Source organism: Cynara cardunculus (assembly GCF_001531365.2).
Source record: "Cynara cardunculus var. scolymus isolate 2C chromosome LG 10, CcrdV1, whole genome shotgun sequence".
Taxonomy (NCBI): Eukaryota; Viridiplantae; Streptophyta; class Magnoliopsida; order Asterales; family Asteraceae; genus Cynara; species Cynara cardunculus.
This window is the reverse complement of record NC_037537.1, coordinates 20,179,619-20,190,962: the sequence shown is the minus strand read 5'-3', so window position 1 is coordinate 20,190,962 and position 11,344 is coordinate 20,179,619. Positions and strand designations below refer to the sequence as shown.

General features: G+C 36.2%; 2 protein-coding genes across 8 annotated transcripts; one reads left to right on the top strand and one right to left on the bottom strand.

The window, feature by feature from the left end:
• The first annotated feature begins 1,572 nt into the window (after positions 1–1,572).
• On the top strand, positions 1,573–7,971 carry LOC112519419 (probable transcription factor PosF21). 6 transcript variants are annotated; one of them, XM_025127528.1, is made up of 6 exons: positions 1,573–1,663; positions 1,802–1,815; positions 2,403–2,656; positions 3,026–3,158; positions 3,331–3,415; positions 3,834–4,214. In XM_025127528.1, exons 1-6 carry the CDS (start codon positions 1,579–1,581, stop codon positions 4,148–4,150), a joined length of 888 nt encoding a protein of 295 aa, XP_024983296.1. In that variant the 5' UTR covers positions 1,573–1,578; the 3' UTR covers positions 4,151–4,214. The 6 variants fall into 6 exon arrangements, 5 of the variants coding, with proteins under 5 accessions (XP_024983296.1, XP_024983295.1, XP_024983294.1 ...); XM_025127527.1 differs by lacking the exon at positions 1,802–1,815 and having other exon boundaries at positions 2,293–2,656; XM_025127525.1 differs by having other exon boundaries at positions 1,617–1,663; positions 1,802–2,656.
• Positions 4,302–10,698, bottom strand: LOC112519418 (electron transfer flavoprotein-ubiquinone oxidoreductase, mitochondrial). 2 transcript variants are annotated; one of them, XR_003069910.1, is made up of 18 exons: positions 10,122–10,698; positions 9,375–9,451; positions 9,174–9,280; positions 8,974–9,055; positions 8,793–8,901; positions 8,507–8,553; positions 8,345–8,419; positions 8,087–8,203; positions 7,909–7,977; positions 7,645–7,737; positions 7,123–7,225; positions 6,921–7,045; positions 6,684–6,733; positions 6,542–6,608; positions 5,765–5,864; positions 5,063–5,191; positions 4,911–4,977; positions 4,302–4,627 (listed from the first exon to the last, which is right to left on the bottom strand). XR_003069910.1 is itself a non-coding variant. In XM_025127523.1 (18 exons), the coding sequence occupies exons 1-18, from the start codon at positions 10,555–10,557 to the stop codon at positions 4,544–4,546; spliced, it is 1,917 nt and encodes a 638-aa protein (XP_024983291.1). In that variant the 5' UTR covers positions 10,558–10,698; the 3' UTR covers positions 4,302–4,543. The 2 variants fall into 2 exon arrangements, 1 of the variants encoding a protein (XP_024983291.1); XM_025127523.1 differs by having other exon boundaries at positions 5,765–5,844.
• Between the last annotated feature and the right edge of the window lie 646 nt (positions 10,699–11,344).

Below are 11,344 nucleotides of genomic sequence, written 5' to 3'. Positions count from 1 at the left end.
TTATTTGAACATCAAAACAAAAAATCATAAAGAGGACGAAGATGTGGTGTCTAATATGGGAAGGAGGCAGTGCATTAAATAAGGGGTAGTGGTGTCATTTTTGTGGCTGAATGAGGACAACACACCATTTCTATCTGTGCGAATAAGCCGTAAGTAAACAACCCAAATGAGCTGTGTGAATAAGCCAGATAGACCAATAAGCCTAATTAAGCCGCAAGTAAACAACCATTTAGTTAACGAGTCAAAATGAATAACTTTTTAGTACAACACAGAAAAGGTTGGAAGGTCTTGGTTGACCCGTCAACACTTTTTTTATTATCTATTTTAACTTTATAAATAATTGATGTCTTAAATATGATTATAAAAACTATACCATTAAAATAATATATAACTTTTTCCCCATAAAATTATATAGCAAGTTGTAATTACAGTTGTTTTTTACTTTGGAGGCTCTGACTCTTGGCTCGTAACTTGGATTAAAATGACTTTTGTCAGTTGTTTACTTATAAATTTTGGAGATTCAAATGGTCATATAACCATTTCGTAATATGTCGTAACAATTTTGTAATGGTTTTCATAGTAACTTTAAGGGGTTCTTTACTCTTGACTTATAATTCCGTTCTAGATGATTTTTAGACTTGTTTATGTTTTTAAAGATTTACATCACGACATGCCGATAAACTCTAGGAATGCAGATAGTCATAACTATTTTTTAATCTGTATAAGCGATTTCATAATCACTTTTGAATCATAACTCATATTAAATAATATTTTTTTCTTTAAATTTTGTTTATTTTTCAAGATGTTCTGTTGAATTCTTTTATGATCCAACTAATAAATGACCTGCAAATTTGGAGGATTTAATTCATCAAAATCTCATGTAAAATCTGAAAACATCTCCGTCAATTATGTTATAATTATTTTAAATAGAGCATAAAAAATCAAAATTTATAAAAAATAAATTACACCCACTTCTAAAAACTATTTTATTTTTAGCAAATTTTAATATTAATTATGTTATTAAAAATATTTTATAAATTCTCGAATACACGTTAAAAAAACTTTATTAAAATTATAAAATAGGTGTTGGAAATTTTCTTAATTTCCTTTATGCTAAAACTATCAAATACCATGAAACCAATAAAAATAAAAATAATTCCAAACACATTTTGGAAGCATAAAAACCGAAATTTTTAACCATCTTTCTGATTGGTTTGAGTTTGGCACTAAATGTCAAAACTATCAGAGGTCCTAGTTTCAAATTCAAGAAGGAATAAAAATCCTTTTATGACTACAGAGGTTCAAATGCAATAACTCTGGACTATCTATAAAACAGATAATCACCCAAGGATTAATCGGTTCAGTTAGCTGGTTGGATATAATAAAAAAAGAACTTGAACTTCCCCAAGTAACAAAAAGAAACCTGCATATTGGAATTCGGATGGCGGTTGTCTCTGTTTTAGATGCTTCGCATCTCTGTGTGTGTGTGTGTGTGTGTGTGTGTGTGTGTGTGTGTGTGTGTGATGTCGAGTTTTCGCCTCCGATTTTTTATTGGAATTCCGCTCTTCACAGAAATCCATGCCACCCCCTAAACTATCAATCTTTCTCATTTTCTTCATCTTCATCCCTTTTCTCTTGCCATTCGTCCTTCGAATTTTATGGGGTTCGTTCCTTCAAACCTTGTTTTTGCCATATAACTATAGTTTATTCGTGGGATTTTTTCAAACCCATGTTTGGTTCTTTGATTAATACTAATGTGGAATCTTCTTGGGATTTGATTCTGAAATTTTAATCGTTTCAGGATTCGATTCAATGGTAAAATTTTGTTGCATTGTGAATTTTGTGATATTTGAATTCATTAGGCTCTCAATGTGAATACGAACGCTAATTCGGTGGTTATGCTGTTTTTGGTTTACAACAATCAATTGGTTTTCTTTTGTTTTGCTACACGAGGAAAATCTGGATTTCGGATTTGGGGATTCCAACTTTGTTCGCCTTTGAAGATTGTTCTATAAATGGAGAAAGATGAATCTCAGAATCTTAATGGGAGTTTATTGCCACCTTCTGGATGGAATTCAGGGTTTCCATTAGATGGCAACAAAGATAATGAGAAATCTGAGCCAAATGGGTCAACCATGGTACCCACAAATTGTGATGAATCTGATCAGTTAACTCATGATCTAAGCAGAATGCTTGATCACCCACCTAAGTATTTGGGCCACCGACGAGCCCTTTCTGAAATTGTCACTCTGCCTGATGATATTAGCTTTGATAGAGATCTTGGTGTTGTAGGTGGCTTCAATGGTCCTTCATATTCTGATGAAACTGAAGAAGATTTGCTTTCTATGTATCTTGATCATATGGATAAGTTGAATAATTCATCTGCAACATCTGGTTCTCAGGTGGGTGAGTCATCTTTTTCTGCAGTCCAGAATTCACAAACAGCCGCCACACCGCCTGCATCGCCGCCACCTGAGAACCATGTCACTAGCATCAGAGTTAAACATCAGCATAGTATGTCCATGGATGGTTCTGCTATTAAGCCAGAGATGCTCAATTCAGGTTCAGAAGAGATATCTTCAACTGATGCTAAGAAATCAATATCTGATGCCAAGCTTGCTGAGCTTGCTCTTGTTGATCCAAAACATGCAAAAAGGTAGCTTCAATCAAACTAAAGTTGATAGCTATGTTTGCTACAAGAACATATTTTTACTGTATTTTGCAGTTCATAATCTTGATTGCATCATTGATTCTCACTTGTGATATACACACACATATAGAGGGAAAGTTCCATTACAACATTCATGATGAATAATAAGCTCATACTCCTGATGAATATGCCCAAATAGAAATAGAAAGTATATTGAGAAGGTTTGGTGGCTACGAATTATGAGAAGTTAATGTAACATCCGTATCAGATGGTTCGGTGATATTCAGCATTGATCTTTGGATTTATTAACTTTGCTTTTCAACTTGTTTCTATACATGAATCATCTGAAGATTGACCAACGTTCCCGTTTATTAGGATATGGGCAAATAGGCAGTCTGCTGCAAGGTCGAAAGAAAGAAAGATGAGATACATAGCCGAGCTTGAAAGGAAAGTCCAGATACTGCAAACAGAAGCGTCGTCATGTTCTGCCCAGCTGGCCCTTTTGCAGGTCCGTCTATGCTTTTATAATGCTGGTCATTCTATGGTTTACTGAATCATTACTTGTTCAATTACTGTTTAGCTAACGACTAGTTTGCCAAACTGTTCCTCTTTATCTAAATAACTAAAGATCTTACGTTTGACAACAGTTCCATGTTTTCCTTTGGTTGTGTTGTTCTCAGAGAGATACAAATGGTTTGGCAGCTGAAAACAATGAACTCAAACTGCGTTTGCAAACCATGAAGCAGCAGATTCACATGCAAGATGGTAAGGGACTTTTTGGTTGATTTTCCATCAAGTCTTATATGGACAAAGCTGTTTTTGTGGATTAATCTTTCTGTATAGATTGGGAAGATTTTTGTTGCAAGGGCTTTTTCATAGATGGAAGGACTGTTTTTTAATTGAGAGGGGTAGGTTTTACAAAAACTTTGTTGTCTGTATAAAGCTCTCTTAGAAGCTTACTGAATAAGCCACTTTCTATATCATTAAGCCACTACCAAACAGTGATGTATAGTTGATCAGATAAGTTGAGTCTCATTAATCTTCTAACATACAGACCCTAAGTTATTGAGTAAAAGTTTCCATTTTCCCTTACCTGCTCTATTTTGATTTTTCAGTCATTTATATGACTCAAGTGTATGATCATATATTCTGATAAGCATTGTTTGCTTTTTCATGTTCTTAGCTTTCAATGATGCATTGAAGGAGGAGATACATCGTCTGAAAATACTTACAGGTCAGAACCTCATGAACGGTGGATCAATGATGAACTTCCGTCAATCATTTGGAGCAAACTACCAGTTTCACCCCAGCAACCATGCCATGAACACACAGCAGTTTCAGCAACTCCAGAATCAGCATCCATTTGAGCAGCAACAACTCCCGCTGCTTCACCAAATCCAGCAGCATCCATTTCAGGAGCAACAACTCCTCCAAATTCAGCAGAAACATCAACACCCATATCCACAGCAGCCAGGACATAGAAGCTCCTTGTCAACATAAAGCCGAAAACTAGATATTTCTTCCGAGTTCAACCCCATGATTGAGTAGAAAGTTTTGACGGTTAGTACTTCTGTAAAATCTTGGTTAACAATAGTCAGATTGGATGGCATTGTTTAGAAACATCTTTCATAACTTGTATGGAAGTACCCAAATCATCAAAAAAATCAACTAAATGAATATATCAAGCTTATTCATATGTAATGTACCCTAATGTCATCCAGATACGAACTAGAATTCATCAAAGGACAAATCTTTAACTAGTATTGAATTCTAAGTTCCTTCGAAATGTTAGATGTATATGAGATTCCACTAGTTCTGCTTTCTTGATTTCCACGGAATGAAGCTACTTGCTTCTATTGGAGTAAACGGGAAGCTTCAGTTTCCAGAATTTTTTTACATTACTGAGTAGCCAGGGCCTCCTCCGCCTTCGGGAACTGTCCATTCAATGTTCTGCTTCGGATCTTTGATATCACAAGCCTGCAGCTTGAAAAATAGATCAGAAATCATATGAAGTTTGCTTCAAACAAAGTGAAAATATCTCGTCTTTACATGCATATTTTTTAGCTTTAGATTAGAATATGTGGAACCCCTTTGAAATCTCTCTAAAAGATCCCTTACAGAGGGAAAGTTCCAACATATATAAATGTTTGATGGACCATTTTTAGCTGATATGGGACCCCAAGAGTGTGGCGAATCGCTAGATGGTGCTAGACAACGGCTCTAATACCATGTTAAATGTAGATAGGAAGGCAGGTCAGACCTTGCAGTGCAAGCAATTCTGAGCATTAATCTGCAGCTTCAATTGACCCTTGTCATCCGCGATATACCTGAGCTTATAGAAAAAATATAAAAAATCAAAAGCAAAAGAGCAATTAAGAAATAAAGGGACAATAGCAAGGATAAGCATCTTACTCATATACACGAGCAGGGCAATATCGTGATTCTGGACCACCATATTTTGGCAAATTTACAGCTTCAGGAATTTTAGAGTCCCTCAAGCGAAGGTGAGCTGGTTGGTCATGATCATGATTTGTGTTGCTCCTGGACAACACAAATTCATGCAAGGAAGATAGATATGAAACTGTTGAAAATTTCAAGTGTAATGCCAAATTTCACCTTAACTAATCCTGGATAGGCATTAACGTAATTACAGGTTTCATTTAATAAACTGAACTTATTATACATCCGTATGAGTATCATAGACTTTGTTATTAGTTTTCTTGTTCCTGAGTTCCAATGATTTTTAATACAATTTATAATTATTGATCGCCAAACCAACCCTGTATAATCCCATGCACATGTATATATATATGTATATGTATGTATATATGTATATGTATGTATATATTATATGATGTAGAAACATAATGGACATGCTATAATGATAGATAACATATGACAAATAGTAATGAAAGGCCTATTTAAGAAATGGTACTTCAGAAAGCACACAATACGATGAGCTTATTTCAGTCAGACCAATAAAAGTGATCCTACCATGCAATTATTTTTCATTAAATCCAACCTTTGCTGCTAAGGTGCATTGTAAAGTATTTTAAATTTGGAATTTAAAACATATAATACGTCCTAAAGAAGATACGCAAGTAAGATTAATACCTGTACAGGGAGGTTGGTACATCGAAACTAACAATCCCATCTGGCTTTGGGTATTCAATCGGGGAGCATTTACTTGCTTCCTGTGTATAATTGTGAAAATCTGATATGTAAGAAGTTTTAGTAGGTTTGCTTTGACTCTTGGCCCATCTACGCAAACCTTGCCTCTACCCCGAGGAGCGGAGAGGTTGTTTCAATTTTGTTATGCATACCCTAGTAAATCCCATAGCTTCTTTATGTTTTATGAATTATTGGTGATGAATATCGTGAATAATGAAAATGCATGATATTCACGATGAATAATATTCATGAATGTTCAAGTATATTGATCATGAATAGTTGGTTCTCACAGTTATAAACTTATTTACGGTTCCTAAATGAGCATTCCCTACATTCTGTGTGTGTATATATATAAACTCAGGTTCAGGGTAAAACCACAAAAAAGTGGAGGAACACCCTAATAATCATTCATTTGTCCAGTAGTATATGTGCATAAAAGTAATTGAAAAGTTTCCTGGTTTCTGTGCACGACACGTGCATATTGGACAAATTACTTTTATGCACGTGCATACCGAACAAATGAATGATTATCAGGGATTTAGGGTGTTCCTTAGTTTTCCCTTTTTTGTGGTTTTCTAACCCAACCCTACATATATATTCAGCAAAGTGTTCACTAAAAGTATAGAATGAAGGGCAAGCCCTCATTTGTGTACTAACTACCAGAAGAATCAACCATTAACTATGATTTATGCAACATATAGTATGCTTGGAACTCCTTACATGTGTTGCCTCATGATCCGGTTTTCCATGCTTCAGAGTAAACGGGACTCTTCCTTTCAGTAAATAACTGCCAAAATTAAAATAGTCCAGTTAACGTCATCACATGCTGCATGTATGTACGAAAGAAAGGGTGAGATCTTACTGTTCCAGACCACTTATAGCCATACCAGGAAAAAGCCCATACTCAAATGCCTGCAAACATGTAGCATCATTCACTTCAAAAGATGAACAGTTTTATACACTATCATGACATAAGTTAGCCACGTTATACATGGTTCCGACTTTGTGAAAACCTATGATCAGACCTTCACCACCACCGCCGCCACCAGTTTTCAAGTTGGCAAATTACAAACAGATAATAAAATGAATGGTACTTAACTGGGCGGTAGTTCCGTGCACGGCGGAGCTCTTCCCATATCCATGAATCTTTCAAGTTTTCCCAGTAGGTTTTCATATTTGAGCCCTCATGAAGTACTCCAAATGCAGATTCCGCTGCTAGCATTCCTATAACAGAATAGCTTGTACGTTTCATATAATATTTCATGTGTACTCGGATCCAAGCATGTGAGAAATATTTTTACCTGATTTCATGGCGGTATGCGTACCCTTTATTTTTGGAACATTTAAGAAGCCAGCTGCACAGCCAACAATTGCTCCCCCAGGGAACACTGGATACGGAATAGACTGAAAATTAACTAGCATTATATTTGTGTTCAACATCATCATATGATTACCAATACAACAATCACAATCACCATGGACATTATGCACATAACATGATAGCTCAGTAGTTGCAACAAAGTTTTATTGCCCAAAACTGAATGCATCCATACGGGTTTTTTTTTTGGAAGGGTGTCCCAGGCTATGCCTGGACTAATCTCGGCAAATTGTGACTGCAAGAAATCAGCCCCGATAAACTTGGTGGCTACAACTGTTGTGTACGCCTGGAATCGGACCCTGGGCAGATGGGATATTCAACCACATCCCCCAGGACCTCAACCACTACGCCACAACCCTTGTGGTTGTAACATTTTTGGGCATCAAATGTACAATGCATACATTACTGCACAACATTTATGAAAAAAGGTAAAATTGTGATGCACCTGAAAACCGCCTTCATTCAAGGTCCGAGCACCATACTGGACAACTGTTCCATTTTCAAGAAGAGGCCTGATGGCAGGATGAGATTTGAGTTTCTGCAGGAGGAAAGTATTACAGACTGCTAGAAAATAATGACAAAGGGTGGATTAAATAGATGTTATCAATGTATTTTGGGGGAAAAAAAAAGAAATAGATTGATGTCCTAAAACTTTAAACTATTGATGAAGTACCCTGATATACTAATCTTTACGTATTTTTAAGGTTACCTGGAATTCTTCATAAGGATTAAAGAACGGGTTGTGGTAATTCAAGGCACACACCAGTCCAATGGAAACCTGCAAACAAGGTTCATATCGGTAAGCACGCATTGTGGAAATATTTATATTACTTATGCTATAAGCCATTGAATTTTGTCATTTTAACTATATTAGTCGAATTGCTTACCTGTCTATCTTGCATGTGGTATAAAAAAGATCCCCCGTAAGTCTTGTGATCCAAGGGCCACCCTAAAGTATGAAGCACCGCACCAGGTTTATGTTTGCTGGCATCGATTTCCCAAACCTGGGTGGTAAACATTTTCAGAAATCGGATTTTACAGTAAACTTCAGTTCACAATCATGGAGAATAAGTGTGCAAAATGTAGTGAGATAAGGATCTAGAAATAAAGCTCAAATGGATGTTATTTAGCTGAAGTTCACTTGCCTCTTTAATTCCTATAGCGTAAGTTTGGTGTTGCCCTTGCCCTTTCTCTCTGAGATTGTATTTTCTAATTATTTTCTGTACACATAAAACATAACATTTGGTATTACAGAACGAACAAGCAAATTAAGATGCTGGTAGAACAGAGGGTCAATTTCTGCAAACCTCTGACAGTGAACCTCGACAACCTTCAGCAAAAAGATTTATACGCCCTGAATATTCAATCAATATGAAGCAGTATGAGTTGTAGTTTATATGCTTTCATAGTTATTATTTATACTGGGCTGGTTTGTTTGGTTTACAAGAAAGAAAAGTGGGGCGTCTTTTTTTTCTATTTTCTTTTGTGGAGTTTAAGAGAAATGTTAACAGGTAAAACCGTAAATATGCAGCCCCAGAAACGAAAATGAGTCCCATCTTTCATATTGTTCATTAGTGAGAGTAAAGATGCTACCTTTTAATTCCACACCAGGCTGATAATTATCTTTCTTAGAACCATCCTTGCCAATTCCCATGTCGTTAGTTGCAATGCCAATAACATTTTCACTTTCATCAAATAAAACCTGTAACGTAGCTTGTTATGCCATATATACACAGGAGAGATATAGAGATAAGAAACCCTATAGGCACAGTACCTCTTTAGCTGCAAAGCCTGGGTATATCTCAACACCTAATTCTTCAGCCTTTTGTCCCAACCACCGAGCAAACTGACTTAAACTGAAGATAAGTTATAGCAGATCAGGAAAATCCATAGAGTTCAGAGTATATGATAGTGAAATTAAGGTCGAAGCAGTAATTCACCATGATGAGTTGAAAAAAGGAAGTCTTTAATTACCTTATAACATAGTTTCCTCTGTTATCAAAAGGATTTGGTAGAGAGATTGCATGCTTTTTCGTAAGCAACATGAACTTGTCAGAAGAAACACCGACGCTAATTGGTGCCTGTGCAAGTGTTCAAATATACAAGTATCAGTCTGAAATATATCCAACAAATCATCGACAAATATCTGGTGCCTGTGCAAGTGTTCAAATGTACCTCCTCCTCTCTCCAATTTGGAATAAGTTCATTCAATGCACGGGGCTCAAAAACGTTTCCCGATAATATATTTGCACCTGTGAACAATATAAAGTTTCATTCAGCAAAGGTTGCACATAATACAATTGTTGGTTATATTAGTGTCATCAAGCATTTTGTTGTAATTGTGATTAACAAATTACAAGGGATCGCCTTGGTGAAACAGGCATTCATAATGTGAGCTAGAAGGTGTGGAGTGCACGCTCAGAAATGTTGTCTCTATCACCTTAGATCGCCATAAGGCGGAGTCAAGGGGTTGCATCCCCTTACGGGGTCCTGGGCGCCCCTGGCTGGGTCCAAGTCGTTCCAATTCAGTTTTCTCTTTATGAAGAGGATTGCTTAGGAAATTTGAGTTTCTGGATGTTCTAAGTACGGAATCAGAAGCCTCTAAGCCTGCATTAGAGCCTTATGATCGCGAAGGGTTCTGACTCCGAGCTTCTGAGCCTGCCTCTGATCCGTTTCAACCTTACCCACAAGCTAGTTGTAACTAATGTGCAGATATTTACTAAAACCTTGGAGTTAACTTGCTTATTAGAAGATTGCGTTATGTGAAGCAATCTCTGCTAGACATCAAGAAAACAGAAGGTAACCCATCATGATAAACGAAAGACACAAAAAACATGAATTTGACATAATATCCATCACAATTTAGGATTTCGATTGCAGTTTATGGAGCTTAAAAGGTCAAAAAGGGTAAATCAAACATACCCACTTCGGCCCCTTTCTCGACAACGCACACAGATAAGTCTACATCATTTTCACGGCACAATTGCTTCAATCTTATCGCCGCCGATAACCCAGAAGGCCCTCCTCCGACGATAACCACGTCATAATTAATCGACTCACGGGCTGTTTCGCTACTGAATCTCCTTCTCCCCAAAACTGCAAACCCACTTCTATGCATATTAAGCCCTCCATATTGCGTCCAATTTAAACGGTACCCAGATGAAAAAGATCGATTGAAACCCTTCAACGAAGTTGGAGTGATGATCTCAAACGAACTTCGTCTGGGAGAAACACGTTTTGATGATAAAGAAAGTGGTGCTGAAGGAGGGCAGTAGCAATAGTTGGTGGAATTAAGTGGTATGGGTACAAATCTTCTTGATTTCGACTTTGAGGGGAAAGAAACGATTTTTCTGAACATTATGTATCAAAGAACTGTTCCAAGATGATCGATTTGCTACTGAAGAGGGTTTTAGAGGAGGGAAATTGGCATTGTGTGCTCTTGAATGAAGTCGTGCTCCTCCTTTCTTTCTCTTTGTTTAAAAAAATTGAATGCCACCTTTACTCCGCCGGAAAAAGAGCTAAAAGCCAAATTCGCACGGCTATATAGTTGTAGAAGAGAGCTTAATGGTAGAGTTCCCCACCCACATTTTACACTCCAAAAGAGTCCGACTAATTGAGGTTAGTTCGAATGGATTGGTTCGGATTTGATAGAAGATAAGATTAAAACTTGAACTCATGGTTTGATCTGAGCTGTCCAAGAGTTGATTGAAAAAGGTGTGTTTAAACAAATAGATTTTTAAGAAACAATTAAGAAATAGTTGTTTACTTGTTTGAATACAAATAGAAGGATATTCGTGCAATGTAATGAGATATATCTCGATTTTGATGTTCTATTTTATTATTTGCTTATGTCGATGTTATAATACGGTTTTATGTGTTTTTATTTTTGAATAAAATATTTATTTGAAAAAAAATATATCAATGTTAATATCAAATTAACTATTTAATTATTCTTGTTTTTTTGGTGTAACTTCTTTAATTCAATTTTTTATTATACATTAATTTAGATTTAATAACAAAGTAATTTAGTCTTGGTTTAACAATATAATCTATTCTATACTATCTTATAAAGCATTTGGCTAAAACTCTTAAAAACTCTTAAACTCGTTCATCTCTAAACGATTTCATCCCTATCCGATTTCATC

Bases quoted from the DNA above. Each gene is read 5' to 3' on its own strand.
- LOC112519419 (XM_025127524.1), top strand. From the start codon at position 2,016: ATGGAGAAAGATGAATCTCAGAATCTTAATGGGAGTTTATTGCCACCT. The intron at 2,657-3,025 runs GTAGCTTCAATC...CCCGTTTATTAG, and splicing joins GATCCAAAACATGCAAAAAG to GATATGGGCAAATAGGCAGT. The intron at 3,416-3,833 runs GTAAGGGACTTT...TCATGTTCTTAG, and splicing joins GCAGATTCACATGCAAGATG to CTTTCAATGATGCATTGAAG.
- LOC112519418 (XM_025127523.1), bottom strand. From the start codon at position 10,557: ATGTTCAGAAAAATCGTTTCTTTCCCCTCAAAGTCGAAATCAAGAAGA. The intron at 8,554-8,792 runs GTAGCATCTTTA...TTGAATATTCAG, and splicing joins GCCTGGTGTGGAATTAAAAG to GGCGTATAAATCTTTTTGCT. The intron at 6,609-6,683 runs GTAAGATCTCAC...TAATTTTGGCAG, and splicing joins GCTATAAGTGGTCTGGAACA to TTATTTACTGAAAGGAAGAG.